General features: G+C 45.5%; 1 protein-coding gene across 16 annotated transcripts in view; it reads right to left on the bottom strand.

Annotated features, from left to right (window-relative positions):
• Window positions 1–16,942, bottom strand: part of FBRSL1 (fibrosin like 1) — a 558,326-nt gene that overhangs the window by 46,622 nt on the left and 494,762 nt on the right. For all 16 annotated transcript variants that reach the window (XM_052798081.1, XM_052798088.1, XM_052798095.1 and 13 more), the window contains one exon: window positions 11,719–11,764. In XM_052798081.1, the coding sequence (XP_052654041.1) occupies window positions 11,719–11,764 (46 nt within the window). The remainder of the gene's footprint in view (window positions 1–11,718; window positions 11,765–16,942) is intronic.

Here is a 16,942-nt window from a genome sequence, read left to right as displayed (position 1 = left end):
GATTTCAACAGAGTTGGAAATGGATCTGCAAATCAAACAGAGATCGGCTTATGATTTGCAACCAGGGCTTTCTAGGTGTCTGAAGCAACACTTTGGAAGGAGCGTGGGGAAAAGGAGAATGTAACTACATCTCATTTGGATGGAGAGGACTCACAGATGTTAGGAATATTTTTGATCAACAGCTTTCCTGGCACTGCTTGTGGTGGAATCCACAACCTTGACGGCTAGCTGAGTAAGAAAGTGCTGGCAAGCTCCTGTCTGCATGCAGGCAATTTGCAATGCTGCCAGTCAATATTTCAGTAAAAACAAAATTGCAGGGATCATATTAAAAGAGGGGAAAAGGGAAAATAAAACAAAACAAAACCCAGCCTTCCCTTTTAAGAGAAACTCTGATATGACCTGATGGGAAAGACCCTCCCAAAGCAAAACGCACTCTTTGTTTAAAATTAACACACTGTGATGGGAGTCCTGCCGTGAGCATGCAAAGGCAAGCCCGCCAGCAGCAACAGAAGCAGACGCAGCAAGAAGTGGCTTTACATGGGGACACCTGGGTGGCATGTTTAGTACAGGCCTGCAGGAAATGATGCAGAAAGAGGTTTACAGTTGTGTCCATTTGGTGGAGGAAATGTATGCAGCAGGCACGGGTGTGAGCCAAAAACCTGGATCCAGTCCTCTTTTAACAGTTGGGAGGACAGGGGAAGGGATAGGAGGAGAGGAGAGCTGCTGTGGCAATATTTTCAAAATCCGGGTCTGGATGTAGCCATGCTGGCCTATTCTCAGTTTAAAACAATGGTATTCTTGGGGGAGACTGCAAGCGGTGTAGCCCAGGCAGTATTTCTCACTGGACCAGTCTTGAGATGACTGACACAGGCTCTCAGGGGCATCTAAGCTTCTGGTACAGCTCACACCACCATGTGGAGCATTTTAAGAGTGTCTCTGAATTACTCCCACCTGCATGGCTTGCAAAAGGGTGCTCCTCTACTCACAACCACTGGAGTCGGGCCCTTTTCTGCCCTGGCCTCAGGACTAAGCTTGGCTGACTATGCTGCCACTGTCAGTGGGGAGTCCTCAGACGTCTGCTTAAGGCTGCTTTACAGCATGTACTGCTGGAATGACATAAAGGGTCCAGAGACTGGCCTGTAATGCAAAAATATTTCAGGCCAAAAGGCACATTATGCTCAGAGAATTTTTTCGTTGATCCAATGAAAGGTATAGAATAATCTGCTCCACTTTTGTTATTAAATTGATCATTACAGAATGTGATAGACAGATTCTGGTCATTGGTTTCAGGTTCAATAATAAAAATAATGACAATGTTCATTATTGTATAAACATTCAATGCTCACACTGTAAATTTCTTCCTCCTGCCATTAAGCCTGTATTAAATCAGGTTGTCTCTGCAGAGCTTGCACTGTGAGCGCCTCTCACTGTGCCCAGAGAAGGCCAGCCATGTAGGAAAGCAACTGGCTGGGGACAGCTTAGCTGTTTGGAAGCCAAATCACATAGTACTGAGAAAATTAAAATGTTAGCTGCTTCATCCAACAAGGCTGGCCCTTTTCTGCCACCCTGCTTTGTGGATAGCTTCCCAGGGAGCAGGCTCTGGCTTTGCTTTTGCAGTTTAACATTCATGAGTCAATGCAGTTTGAGGGGTGTTTGCAAACTCTGATGTGATCTTTGGCGATGCTGCCTAGTCCTACAATTCCCACAAGGACAAGGACTCATGGGCCTGGAGGGACAAACTCTTCTTCCATGGGTTTCCTGTTGTGAGACAGGGAGCATTCAGGAGACAGATCGCTCTCAAAACTGGATCATCAATAAATATGGAAATACAGAACAAACTAAGCAGACACCAGCAGCAGATGCAGGTTCATAGACGTCTGCTTATTACCAAACCTCACTCCAGCTGAGACTTAAATAGCCTCCTTTATGCAAAACGGGAGAGGGAGCGGAATTGAAGGAAACTGGCAATTACACAATTTTATTTCCCTCCTAGCCCATTTGCTTTTCATCAGGTGGCTCTGCGCTTGCATACGAAAGGCGCTTGTGAGCGCTAAGTTAAGCACAAAGCCAGCTTGATACTTTCCTTTCACTGGGAGGAAGTCTCTGTGTGCTTTTCTAGATGCAGTGGAAAAGCACAGGGAACACATTATTTTATGTTATTTTGAAAGCACCAGGAGAACCTGAGAAACAGGGACTTCCAGGCGGCATTGTCCCTCTTTTCCAAGGCTGCAACCTCTCCCGAACACGACGGTGCTCAGAAACAGATGCTGGGGTCTAAGTTTAACCCCACACCAGGATTTATCTGCACAGGTCCATCTGCAATCTTCTCCTTCCTCACCTTTTAAAGCAAACAAACTCCTCCTTCCTAAAATCTCCACCCAAACTCTAGTGGGTTGACTGGCGAGGAACCCACCATCTCGCAGTGCTAGGTGATGTATTTGGGTGCAATCAGGCTTTCCCAGCTTTGCTGCTCACCTTGCTGATACCTTTTAAGAATATATCTCCAACAGGGCAAAAAGTTAGCATCCATTTCACTGGAGAGAGATCTGGAAGTCTGACTATTCCCTTATGGGTAAGCCTTAAAGAATTTATTAGTGATGAAACCAATATGTTTCTTCAGAAACTTAATAGGGTTCCATAAAAATTACTTCAATAACTTTTAAAATTTAATGGCGAACGAGAACCTTTCCAAAGGCTTTTTGAACTGTCTGACAGAATCCCAGAGCGGGGATATAATTCTGCAATAAATTTTGCAGGACGATTAAAAAAAAAATATAGAAAGCTTTTAATTTCCTATTACCTCCTGTAAGACTTTGCCATCAATTTAAAGCAAATAAATGAACTAAAAGCACTGCAGTCACTTTTCTGTCCCAGCTATTTACAAGAAAATATTTACTGTTTGGAAAAAACCCCAACAAACTAGAACAAGTATCCTTTTCAGAAACACAGACACGCAAACACAAACACTATGCCAAGTCCTGCTCTCTTATACACTGGTGTAAACCCAAATAAATCCAGTGAAGTCAATGGAGTCAGTATGGCTTTACCTGGCTGAACTGAGCCCAGGAGCTGGGGCTGAGCACACAGAGCAGCAGAGATGGAAGGAAAGCCTCACGCTGCGAGTCCCCGGGCAGCTCGGCAGCAACATTAACAGGCTCCACGGGGAACTGTGTTCAGCCCTTGTTAGCAGGAAGGATGGTCAGTGAAGCAAGGAGGTGAGAGAAGTGGCGAGCACATGCGTGCATGGCTCGCGCAGTTATTAAAGGAGAAAATGGCAGGAACCCTGTGGGCTGAAAGCAAGCCCCGAACCTGGCCTCCCCTCCTCCCCTCCCACGGGACAGGACCGGAGAGCTTACAGCAGTGGTTTCAAATGAAGCTAATAGGAAAAAAAACCAAAACAAATAACCCAAACAACACCCCCGCAGCCCTGAAACATAGCATTGGCTACCACTGCTCGCCACACAGGCTGATTGGGACACATCAGCCACGTCCCTGTCCCGGGCAGAAGGCCTTGGTCTCTGGGGGCGGCGGTGAGAGGAGAGGGAGAAGCAGGGAGATGCTGAGAGCATCCTCTTTTCCCAAAGTCTCGGCTGCTGGATGCTGGGGCCTCGCTGGGACTTACAGACCCCGCCAGCGTTGCACACAAAAGAGTAACCAGATCCATTTGCAATTAAACGGCACGCCCTGGTCTCATTGATCACTCCCATCGATTGCCCAGAAGGAAACACAAGCCGACCCGGGGTCAGATCCAGCTCCCCCCCTGCCCCAGCCTCCTTACCCCCCACCGCCTTGTCAAATTACTTGTCGATCCTCAGGCTGCCCTGTTTTATGCCGCTGACCTGCACCAAGCGCAGGGTTACCGTGTCTGCGGGAGTCCCTAATGGGCTATTATACAGCAGAGGATAGCTGCCCATCGGTAACCTGTCAAACTGCTTCACCGAAACAGAAACACAGAGCACGGGGTGGAGAGCGGCACGGAAAGGAGCATCGGAGAACTTAAAAAAATAGCACAAGCCTAGGCTGGCGCACACCTCCAGCCCGGGCCAAGGGGGGCTGCAGAGCAGGAGGACTCTCCTTCGTGAGGAGCAAGCCTGATCTAAACGGGGACGTGGTGGCCGCAGCGTGCTCAGACATGTACTAGAGGTCCAGACACCCCCTCTTGCCCCACACCGCAGTGCTAGTCCATACGAAGAGGGAATCAGGTTTATACCCGGTGTTTAATTTTCTCAGGAACTGAAGCTTTACAAAATCTTACATGAATAAAACATGTCTCTGAGGTATTTTAAAAGCAGAATCGAGAAGACCCGATAGCTTTGTGGGGGTTGCAACCACTGCTCTTAACATCACCGCCCTACAGCATCCTTCTGGGGCTGAGATACAACCTGTACCAGCATCCTGCAATCAGGGACAGCAGCTGGAAGCAGCGCTAAGACTTACCGGCTTGGCTTTTGCTACTCACGAAAACAGATAAGCAAACTATAAACAAGGAGTAAAAAGATGGTATCTTTCAAACATCCCTTAAAAGTCTAGGCAATGTAAACTACTACACGCATTTGGAAGGAATTTATTTTTTTTTCCTTTCTTTTTTTTCTGATTTACAGCTTGATGGTCCTTTTATCTACTTTCACACGAACCAAGAAAAGCTAGAATATGCCTACTCAATCAATACGAGTTTGTGCTGGCCCATTCAGGATATATATTATTTTGCTTTTATAGTTTATTTTAAATAAAAAGTATAATTAAAGAAAATAAACCACCCACTTCATAACATTTATACAACGAAGACTTTATTTATTTTATTTACGTTTTGGTGGGCAAGGCACAGCATGCAGTTAGCTTTCTGTGATACTTAACAAAGCCGCATTTGAAATTTAAAATCTTTAAGGAAATGAACAAATTCTGCAAAGGAAGGGCAGTTGAGCAAAGAGACTTCTTACATTACCCTAGGTAATTGTGCATATATATGTTTCTGCGTGCCTCTCTCTACTCCAAAAACATATCTATGACTTGGATGCTTTAAATCAAAAAGCAATTTCAGTCTGTAATTCTCAAATAAATAATTAAACACATTTTATCTCCTACAGTATTGCTTCTATTCATTCTAATCCCACTGACAGGAATGCAGCAACATACCCCACATCCTTAAAATAACAAAACAAAGCACAAGATACCAACCAGAAGGCCTGGAAATGTTTATAATTCAACTTTTCAACTCTCTTGGCTGCAGCCTGAAGCTACAAAGAAAGCTCTATGCTGGCTCACTTGAAGGAGACAAACCCGGAGATAGCTGTGCAAACCGCACGGCAAATGGTGCAAGCAAAACCTGCCCACTTGCACGAGGCAGCTCTAACTTTGGGAGGCATACAACACTCAATTTGTGTTGAAGTTAATAAATTATCCACTTTTGCAGTCTAACTGAGTTTTACAAACTTAACCGGACAGTGTGGTTAAGGCTAATGGTCTCTCCTACCTGTCCATCATATTTTCACAGACAGCTGCTATGGATAGGGTTGGTTATACCCTGAACTACTAATAAATACATACAACATAGCTAACAGGGGAGGCAGAGAGAACATTCCGATTCCCAAAGAGAAGGCTGAGAGCTTTCCAGAGCCTGCAAAATCAGAAAACTGCAAGAAGACTGAAAGACTGCAAGACTGCACTTACTACGCTATTTTCTGTGTTTGGTTTTGTTTTGAAATGTGGCTAACTGGCTGTGACTTAGGTGATTATCTCAGTTGCCCACACTGTTTGAAAATCAAAGTCCTCCTCCTTCTCAGGCCACTGTATAATTATAAATATGCATATGTAAGAAGGCTAACGTACTCATCCAGGCAGTGACAAAGCAGATAGAACTTTTCAAAAAGAGGATGCTGGGATGGGGTCGCATGCTGGATTTAGCAGTAGGGTATCCAGTATCGCCAACCCCAAGCATTTACAAATCACAAACCATCTTTAAACAAGGTTAAAAACAGTATTTGGGCTTCTTTTTGACTGCCTGCTGGCTTTGAGGCACAGAAGAATCGGAGTTCCAGGCTCTTCTCTGTAGCCAGGAAGACTAAAGTCTTGCTTAAAAAATGAAATTAAAGCTTAGATTTCTGTACAATCCTCTGAGGGCTTGAGTTTCATGAAAAACACAGAATATTGTAAGGTTGTGATAAAATCATAAGAGCTGCAACATGGGGAGTAGAGCAGCTGCAGAGCATCCTGAGCACTGTATAAATCATAGCAATGTGGTTGCTATCTAAGTAAATGCATTACTTATTTATTATTACAGATGCTGCTGTGGAAGTTTTTGCATGCCTGTAATTATGGCGGACTTTTGTCCAAAGATTCAGCTGTAAATTATCATCCCCCTCAAGTTCACTGACTGTGCAGGTAATCACACACAAGATGGTGACCTCATCAAAACGTAACCAGAACCTGGGGATAAAACCGAGATCAAGAGCCGGGATGCATCTCCGCTCTTCCTGCATCTCAGACCCCTCTGTGGACCCCACGCAAGAAAAACTGGGAAAATTTATGGTATCTCTCCTGACCTCCATTCACGTAAAACACAGCTAATTGCCTGACTGGGTGCTGTGAGACGTTTGCTCTGTGTCTATGCAGATCTTCTCATGATGGAAAGCTCTACATCCCGGCACAGTAAGGTATAGGCCCTGAAGGAGAGGTGGACTTGATTGCAGGAGATGCTGTCCCAGTCCAGACAGGGAGTCTCTGACCCTGACAACTGGAGAGAGAGGGCCAGGGGGACAGGACCAGAGGCAGAGCAAAGCACGCAAGCAGCACGGCAAGCACAGGAGACACCGGGCTCAATTCCCCTGTCAGCGCTGAGCGACTGTTAAGCTGTGCTGCTGCAAACCTGTGCCAAGCACGTTATTTTGAGCTCAGCTGTGTTCAGGTTGTTTTCTGCTTCACCGGGCACTACTCACAGGTTCCTCCTGGAGAGCTGACTTGCTGCCCTCCCGTCCTGCCCCTGCCCTGCTGCCCCTCCTTTCCCCTCTCACCCCATCTCACAGTAATAACCACCAGTTTTTAACAGCATGTCCTACACTGGAGGTTTTGTAGTTCCAGCATTTAAAATGATTTAGTGTGACAGTTTAGTGTTGAATTAAAAAAAAAAAAAAAAAGAAGAGAAGCAGCAGAGAGAAAAAGGAGAGACAGTCCCCTTAAGGCAACAACATTATGGAGCAGTGATCTCAGAGGAACATGGGTTCTTCTCTGGTTCAGATGTGCTTGTCAGAGCTCAGTGTTGTCTCTGAACAAGAAATCTCTCTTGCTGGCCCAAGGCACAGTTTTGTGGTCAAGAGGACAGCAAATAAAGGGAGGGAACTTCAAAGAACCATAAGCTGCATTAGCCCGCTGGGGCGGGTGGCTGCGGCACATCCCATGGCTGACAATTACGACCTGCACGCCGAGAAAGCTTGCCTCCCTCTCGTCAGAGGGATAAGACACAGCCTGTGAGCTTTAGAGCTTTGAGAATGTGTACAGTTCATGATGAAAGATAGCACTTCAAAGCCCTCTGCCTAGAAACCCAGGGAGAAGTGAGAGCGGAGGGTAAGCAATCTTTTTTTCCTGGGGGGTGCACATGCGGGGGAAGGATAAGACTTATTTTCACTGTCATTTATTATTGCCATGAAAATGAAGCCTTGCACTGTTTATGGAATCTCTCATTAAAAGGATCTCTTGATAAATCGCTTGATAAACATTCATTAATTAAGTCTCTCAGTGCACTTGGCTGACAAGCATTAGTCTTCCTTTTGCAGCAGGGGGAAATCGAGGCATGGAGTTCAGTGAGCCCCCAACCAGCCCAGGGCAGAGCTGCATCCCCGCCAGTCACTCCGTGCCACCAGACAGATGGATTACACTGCTCCCTCCGTGTCCAGCTTGATTTCGATCCAAAGATAGGAGCAACGTACTCAGCTTCAACAAACTTCAAAGCCTTTGTCCCCCTGCTGCTGCCCAGTGTCCCCCGGGGCTGCAGGGCAGACATGGCTGTGCAGGTTTGACTCCTGGAGGGTGTCTCCGCTGATGCCCTGGGGGCTCCTGGACACCCCTTTCATCTCACAGGCAGCACCTCCACACCCACAGCCTGCCTGGGGTTATGAACAGACACACCTTAGCTGCTGCCCAGCCTCTGCTTACTCTGCGATTGAGATTTTCCTCGTCAGGGCCCTTGATCAATGCTAAAGCCATTTGGGAAACATCTACTTTAAGACGTCCATCTCACCCTAACCCCACCAGTGGCCCTGGGTTCAAACGCTGAAGACTCAGCAGGTCTCCTGGGCTACAGCTGCAAGGTTATTGTGGTAGAAAAGGCACCACCTCTCCTGCTTTCCCTGGCATACAGCAGGTCTACAGCAAGGAGCGGTGGGAGAAAGCTCAACCACCTCCAGCCAGACCCATCAGGGAAGCCCACTGCAGGAGGGAGCCAGCAGCGAGAACACAACACTCGAGTCCTTAAAATACAAACTATCCTGCCCCCCCCCCCCTTAAAAATATCATCACAGCAGGCAGGCGGAGGTCCTTCCAGTGACTCAGAGGTGAATGTCCCTCTCACCTCCTCAGACCCACAACACATCTGCCCTCCTATCAATCACCGTCACTCGCTCTGCGAGAGAATCACTCTCCCACTTGGAGACAGAGGGATGGATTTGGCTTTTGCCTATGCCTCCCCTGCCCTGCATGGCACTTGCCCTTCAGAAAAAGCAAAGGACTGGCTGGGAGATTCCTGTGAGAAAGGAGCTGCATGAGAGAGCAAACAGACCTTTATTATTTGTTTATTGATTTATTCACCAGGAGGATGTAACACCCAGCCCTCAGCAGCAAATGCCCTTGTAACCATGCTGCAGCGACAAGTTGGCTAAACAAACGCTTTTCTGCGTCAGAAAACAAAGACCTGTCAGCAGAGCAGATCGGGGATTCTCTGCTTTTACTTTTAATTATTATTTCCTTACACACAGGATTTAATCTCTTTTCCTGGAAGCTCAAAGTGCCCCATTCAGCCTATTTCACAGCTGTGACTACCGAGGTCACCCCGGGTCAGGACAACTCTCTCTGTCGCATAATAGCGACTGGTCCCCGAAGTGGACATCTACGCCGTGCATCTGTTGTTGCAGATGAACTGGTGTCAAAAGGAGGAGCACCGCTGCCGCCACAGCCCCGGCAGGGAGGGGGCAAAGACAAACGTTACCACGAGAGCCCCAGACAATAGACGCTGCTCCTCAGGCCTTTTGTGGAGCTGTGAAATATGGTCAAAGGTTACGTTTTACAGCTGTTCCAGCTTCAAATAAGCGAAACCTGTCTATCTTAATACTTAATTGCATTGCTAAGCTGCTGATAAACTAGGACGGCATAAAACAAATACGCAGGGCGAAACACATCCCCAGGGAAAGTTTGTGGGAACAGGGGGAGTTGCACCAGACAATGAATCCACTTTATTGTGTTTTAAAAGCCTGGTTACCTTCAATAAAAGTTGCAGCATGGATGCTGCAGATTTGCTAGTTAATATTTCTCCAGAAAGGCCGCAAGTGTTTACAAAAGAAGGGCATAGTGCAAATGCCCACGGGAGAGGACAAGCACATGGTGCGCCACGCGTGTGCCCATCAGGAAACTGTGTTGAGCTAATCCCCTCCCCGCACAGCCACCACGGCTCCAGCCCTGGAGAACACGGGCCTTAAATCAACGCTCTTATCTCACAAAAGGAATTTAAGTGCAACGCTTTGAAAGTCACTTTCTCCCAGCCATATGGCATCACCGAGCCTGGTCGTGCCGGAGTGGCGTTTATTTGCATGTGCCAAAGACAAATCTGGCTCTTGCGTTGCGGGAGTGATAACAGGGCGAAGGGTAGAATTTAGCGCTGTTTGGGTTTCTGCACAAAATCTCACTGAGGCAATTTTCTCTCACCTCTCAACGCAAGTGCCAAACGCTGAGGTAGCCCCCAGCAGAGCCTGCCCGCGATCGCAGCCCGTGCCAATCAGCAAGGCTACACCGGTCAGGGCCAGGGCAAAAGAGAAGTCCAAGACAAAAATCATGATCTGAACCCAAAGCTTCCCAAAGCTGGCAATGCCTACACACACAGCAAACCAAACAGGAACAGGCTTAAGTTACAGGGATATAAACAGCAGTGAACACAAATTTCAAGACAGCAAATTCACAGGCATTCACACATTCAACTTCCTGATAAGGAGGTATTTTGAAAACTCATGTTGCTGAGCTGCTCTGTGATATGAAGGGGTGGGGGATCTCAGCATGGCTTCAGCATGAGGAGGAGCCAACAAAGCTGCTAACACTTCAACATAAGCCTCTCCAGCAGATCTCTGTGCCATGCATTTATGCAGGATGGCAAGATTTTTGTTTTGCTGAGGCAGTGCCGTCTGGGCAATCTGGTTTGCCTTATCAGCGAGCCAAGGCTGAGAGAAGAGAAATGCTCTTCCTCACCATTTGTTTAAACTTCCCTCCTTCCCCCAGATAAAGCTGCATACTTTCATAAAAATATCTGCAAATGTAATAACATAATGGGCTTGTCATCCGTTTCCACATTTGGCATTGAAAATCTGCAAAGCTTGGAAAGAAAGAGAATTCCTAATGCTTACCGCTGTTAAAGAGCCCAGCTATAAACCAGGCCTGGATCCAGGTGATGGAGCACACAAGCACCAAAACGCCTTTCCATGGCCAGCACCTACTCCTACACAACTGCAAATTATTCCTTTCTTGGCCCTCTTGAAATAATGTGAGAAGGTTACTTCATCACTTCTTATTAATGGGCCTCATCTCCCCTCTTTGGGGTATTTGCATGTCCCCAGTATTCATTATTGCTCTGAACTGATTTTATTCTGCAGCTCCATGCTGGGAACGCTGCACAACAGCCACACAACCTGAACATTCATTCAGAGCCACACCACCAGCCTCCTCACACGACAAAGCGGAACCATTCCCAGTGCCATGCTTTCCATCCTGTACCACACTTTGCCATGCTTTCCATCCTGTACCACACTTTGCCCTCTCCAAGGCTATTTCTTCAGTATTTTTGCCCAGTATCCATCTCAGTGAGATTGTCCCTAGGAACACATGAAACTAGAGCAGCTCTGTTTCACGGCTGTACTGAGCCCTCAAAAGAGGGCTTGGTGTATTTAGAGATATGTCACTGTACCTCCCAGGGGGAATCTGAAATGGCGCAGTCTCTTAGCAACACCCAGCACGTATCACAGGTAACTCTCAATTAATAGTAATAGTGAGAGCTGCGAGCCGCAACCCTGCAACGCGCTGAGCACCTTCCACCTTGTTTTGGAGAACCGAGACGTACAGACAAAAATGCTCTGTGTGCACTGGCAGGAGAGGGGTGTGCAAGCCCTTGTAAGGATAATACAGGTAACAGTGAAACATTGATTTGTTTAAAATAAATGAGGATTTGATTGTATTAGAGGGAAAAGCATATCCCCTAGAGTAAAGTCTGACTTCTCCTTTGTCGGTAATCCCTCTCTCTAAGACATTTGTTACAAAGCTGACTGGTAGGGAAGAAGTCACACCCCACACTGAGACAATGCAGCTCTAAATTTTAACTTAATAATCACAAGCCTGTAAAGCTGATCTTATGACAATGTGTGTGGCAAAATTAAAGGCGCTCGCAAAACTGATGTCCCGCTATTCGCACGATTCAGATTCACAACTCAAATCTCTTGCTCTAACGTAAAGAAAGCATTTCTCCAGATCACTTACCTTTATTTCCTGCAGGGGAGAACAGCTTCTCAGAGCCTACAGAAGCCTGAAAAAGAAAGAGAAAAAGAGGGTGAGTAATACTAAAGGAGAATTTAGGAAAGCTTGCTCACAAAAACACAGCTCATAAAACAAGTCGGTTATCTGTAGACCTGCAATTACACATTGCACCTGGAGGGTGCAATGTTGTGCCATTAAAGGATAAGCATGCATCCTAAGAAGATGAAAGCAAAGCGTATACAAGTACTGTCCTGATCTCACCCAACTACATCCTCCTGTCTCGTTTATTTAGGCAGCCATGCAATGCACAGCTATTTTATCCATGATTCCTCATATAAAAACAAAACCAGTGAAACTGCTATCAAGCTGAAGGAAAAAAAAAACATTTCAAAGCCCCTCTCATTGAAAATAAGCTCGTTTCTTGCTGAACATGCAAAATGTAATTTGTGTATTGGAAACACAAGTTGCAACTGAACACATCTGTATGAAAGAGGGTGTTATTTAATATTATGCCAAATGATAGGTACATGCTGCTATGCACTTAGTTGAGTATGAAATAAAACGACTTCCTCTTGGAAGAAGCCCGTCTCCTTGCAAACTGGGTTGCATTATGCTGTTTGAACTCCACGGCAGTGTATTTGTGCTCCTCACAGCTCTGGGAAATAGTTAAAGAAATCCAATTAACCTAAACCTTGTAAACAGCTTCATGATAATCAGGGTCACTGGGTTACAGACAAGATGATAATGACAGACGGGGAAAAAAAGTCCATTCATCGTAAATAAAGCTTTTATGAGTTAATTTGATGGCTTCCTTCCCTCCCCCCACTGATATCAAACAGTCAACCTATTTCAGCATAAGCTTTTCCTCCTCGCTATCTGATAAAATAGCAAGTAGCCTCTACAGAATCAAAGCTGGTCTAGGAGCAGGGAGCACGATCAACATTACTACCATCTAGAAGATAGCTGAAAATATCAACGTTTTGGCGCTGACTGCTGCACGAATAAAATGGGGTGAGGTACAAAGCTGAAGAGCAAAAGATATCGAAAGTGAAAAAAGCCTTTCTCCCCTGGCTCTGCTTTAAAAACAATGAATTAATTCAACACATGGCTGAACTAAGTTGATTTTCTTTTTTATTTTATTGATTTTATTCTAAGGTGCCTTGGGAGATTTGCATGATAAAAGAGCACTATGAATTGTATTACACTGTTATATATTTTAAATGACGACTCAGAAGGAAAAAAACAAATAGTAAAATGCAGGATCTGCATGAAATATAGTAAGAAGCAAGAAAGAGTGATCTATTAATGTTATTTCTGAGGAAAGTGGCACTGCAAGCACTGAATGTCTTACTTAATGCAAATGCATAAAAAAGAGAGGGAAAACGACATGAAAAATAGGTTGAGGCTGAGACACATAAGAAAGAAATTCTGAATCATGTCCACGACAAAGCTGCACGTGTAGCTGTGGCATGTATGATCGTTACACAGCTCAGCAAAAGGATCCTAAAATCTTAGGGAAAATCAGTTACCTGCACGATCCCTTCACTGCATGGATTAAAGAGAGGAAGAACCAGGATTAAACAAGGTTTTGCCTAGGCTGGTTTGCAAAGAAAGTGTAACAGCGTCACACAGCAGCAACAACAGTGGTGCATAAAACGTTTGACAGCCAACTCTGAATTTACAACCCATTGTTAAGAGGTTTTTCACTTATAATCAACACAAAGTCACCACGCACGCAGAACACATCTGCAGGCTCTGGGAACTCACCCATACTAACAGCTTACACAAAGCCAGGACCTAGCCTCAGAGCATAAGCGCTAGGACACGTGGCAGGTGGATAAATAAGATTCCCCCATTTTATAGGCAATGAAACTTCGGCATGGCTTGCACTAAAGCCCAAGCAGTAAATCGGCAGCTGAGCCACAAATCCTAAGTGCTGGTTTCTGATGCTGGGGTGCGGGGTGTGCAGCCCGTAAGAGGACCCTGTTCACCGGCAGCCTGCTCGGGAGAGCTGCCCTTCCCCGGGGTGCCGTACAGAGCAAGCCGCCGGCTGCAAGACCCGCTCCGGCAGCAGCAGCCAACCCAGCTGGGAGAAGCTTTATGCTTCGCCTGGTCTGGAAAGTTGGGTCCCGCCGACACCGCTTTATGGCAACAACCAGCTCACTCCCTTCTGCATAATTCAGTACTGAGGATTTAATATAGACTGGCACTGTTTAATCGTGAGCTAAAGATCTCAGCGCTACAGGTCCAGACTATATAAAAACAACGTTTAAGGAAGTCAAGCAGGAAAATTCACTTTTGAGACAAAGTAAAACACACGGATTATTGCTCAGTCTTCTGCTATCAATATGTGGCACCGCCTTCAACAATAGAGTCAACATTTACAGAGCAGTGTTTTCAACATCACAGCCACAGTTTACAGACACAAACTTTCACACCTAGAGTTTACAGTAACTTTTGCTCTCACTTCTGGTGATTTCTAGCTCCAGATCTGAGCAGTTTTTGGCATGAGCACCATTCTGAAACAGTGAATGCCTGTGCTATAGGATATTCTGCGAGCTGCTGTAAAGGCAGGAGGGAAGCTGGGGGAGGAAGAGCCTGAATACATCATTCAATTCCATCAGTCACCCTTTAAAGGAAGCATACAATAAAACCTATGTGTCTGAGGGAGCCCACTAATGAGTGAAAAAATCCAGCAAACCAACGCATCTGCTAAAACAAGTCCCCTCCCAAATTTTCTGCTGTTTCAAGCAAATAATTTGCATATGTTTAAGAAGGGATTAAAAAAAAAAAAAAAAGTGGAATTCTTCCCTTGTGAGCAAAACCAGGCATTTGGAGTTCTTTATGTGGAAGGGTTCAAGCCATCCCAGGAAATCACACTTTTTGATTACAAAATGAAACTAAAAATTTCCTTTTTTTCCCCTCATTGCCTCCTGCCTGTCTCCACCTGAAGGACCACCTTGGGGACAAGGGCAACTGAGGCAGCTCCAGGCACCCCTCAAGTCTTTCACTGCCCCCCAAATTCCTTTTTGTTGCTGCATAAGGCAGAGAGACATCCCCAGCCTAAGCTCACAGACAAAAGACACCTCTAGCCTTCCTTGTACATTTGCTGCTCCTCTCCCTCCCCCATGGAGCACCACGGCAGAGCCCAAGACAGGCATATTTTCATAAAAGCTGCTGCTTGCTAAGTCCCACCCTCGCTTCCAATAACGACCTTTGCATTTTAAGCATATCTAACATCTGTCCCAAAAGTGAAACACACACAAATGATTTCAGAGAGCAGCACAGTTTCTGAAATTGCTGAAACTTTTAAGACCCAGCACCCTTTTCATGACAGGCTAAGATCTGCACCAAGCCTTGCAGGTCCCCCTTTGCGGTTTATTCAACAAAGTTAGCAATTCTCTGTCCCATTTTGATTTTCTTCTTTTCTACACCAGATCTGAAGGGGAAAATGTCTCCACCCAGTTCTGTGACAGCTTGAAACTAGGCTGAATACACTGCAGAGAAAAACAACATTTCTACCCTTTTCTGCTTTGCAAAGAGCAAGCAGAGGAGTGGTGCTCCAGTCCCTCGTCCTTCCTCCCCTTGAACCCAGCACATATAAACCGTTTCATATAAAACATTCAGCACTAAAAGCTTAACAAAGGCAGCTTTTTCCTCAAAATGTAAGGTGGTAACCACAAAGGATGTAGCACACCCTCTCCTCTGAAGGTGAACAGTGAGGCATAATGAAGTCCATGCCTCATTCATCCTGGTTCCCACTAACCCAATGCAGCTGAAAGGTGCAAGAGCTCTTACAGATTAATAATTTAATGATTATATATAACAGAACAACATCATCTGACAGAGACAGCATTATAAACTATATCAGGGCTCACAGTAATTACTTTTTTTTTCCTTTGTAGCCTATAAAATGGCTAACAGGGAATAAAACCGTTCCTTATCACCAACAACAGAGGCTCTGTGGATCTTCACGCAGTCTCCTGGAACACCAAATGCCAGATCCAAGCCTGATACTTCAGGCGCCTGATCACAAGATGTTGGGAAATTGCTAATAAGGCTGCAGTTCTGGTTCACAAGGAGCAAGAGCACGTGGTGTTAGGGACCTGGTATGTATGTTTTGTAGCAGGCAAAAGCCAAGCATTCCCTCCAAATTTGAGTCCAGTATGGTAGGTAGAAGGAAAAGGAGGCAGTAAAACACAGTTTAAATTTTATTTCTGGATGGCTGCCTATCTTCTAGACAGCCAAGAGCCAGTCTCAAGAGAGACTGTTTTCACACTGTTACTGAACTTAGCACTAAAATGCTCTCAAGAAAACCCTTCTCCAGATTTTCAGACTAGAAGTGTTGGATACGCTTAGAGAAACTTTCAGCATAAAGCACGGACACTACCTGAAAATTTTGGATCAATTTTCATCCCTTTGATCTGTTTCCCCTGCTTTTACCCATCACTCTGATGCCACTTGATCGCTTGTCTAGCAGAGAATTTCAGCACGTGTCAATATTGCTTTACTAGTTTCCAGTTGATTCTGTAAGTCATTCATACCAGACCCCTTCATTCAGCAATATGAGAACAATAACTAAAACAGGAAGGTATTGTTTGGGTTGTGATTCTTCTATAGGAAATGGAAATTGATACATATGGAAAGGTGCAAGAGGAGCCTAGAAATCACACACACACACACACACACACACACACACACACACACACACACACAAAAACCAAACTAAAATTCACCCTTAAGACCAAGAAAGCATTCAACACATTCCAGGATACAGAAGCAACCCACGGGTAACACTGCCTGCATTGTGAGGGGATGCTTCAAGGGGACCTACGGTCTTTGCAAAACCAGGATTATTTTTGGAGGGAAATCACAGCTCAATTAAGAAGATGAAAGAAAAGTTAGACCTGCAAGTCAGTCATTTCATGCACCACCACAGGAAAAAAAGCTGGAGTAAGAAGTACATGAACTAGCTTTTTGAGACACCTTCTAGGAAAATCCAGCATTGTGGTACATGGCTGGCTGGGACAGAGCACAATCAAGCTGTGTAAGGGATTAAGCAAGAGGGAACAGGATACACAGTGGACTTCTACAAATCCACACTGCATTTTGTGATTATCTCCTGACAGCAGAGACATTCACCTGTCCCCTTCCCTCCTAAGACCTTCACACAGAATTTATAGACTGGGCTTTCAAGGGGGCTCAGCAATCAGCAGCTGCCCTTGGG

Source organism: Harpia harpyja, chromosome 9, assembly GCF_026419915.1.
Source record: "Harpia harpyja isolate bHarHar1 chromosome 9, bHarHar1 primary haplotype, whole genome shotgun sequence".
NCBI lineage: Eukaryota > Metazoa > Chordata > Aves > Accipitriformes > Accipitridae > Harpia > Harpia harpyja.
This window is presented reverse-complemented; position numbering and strand designations above follow the sequence as displayed.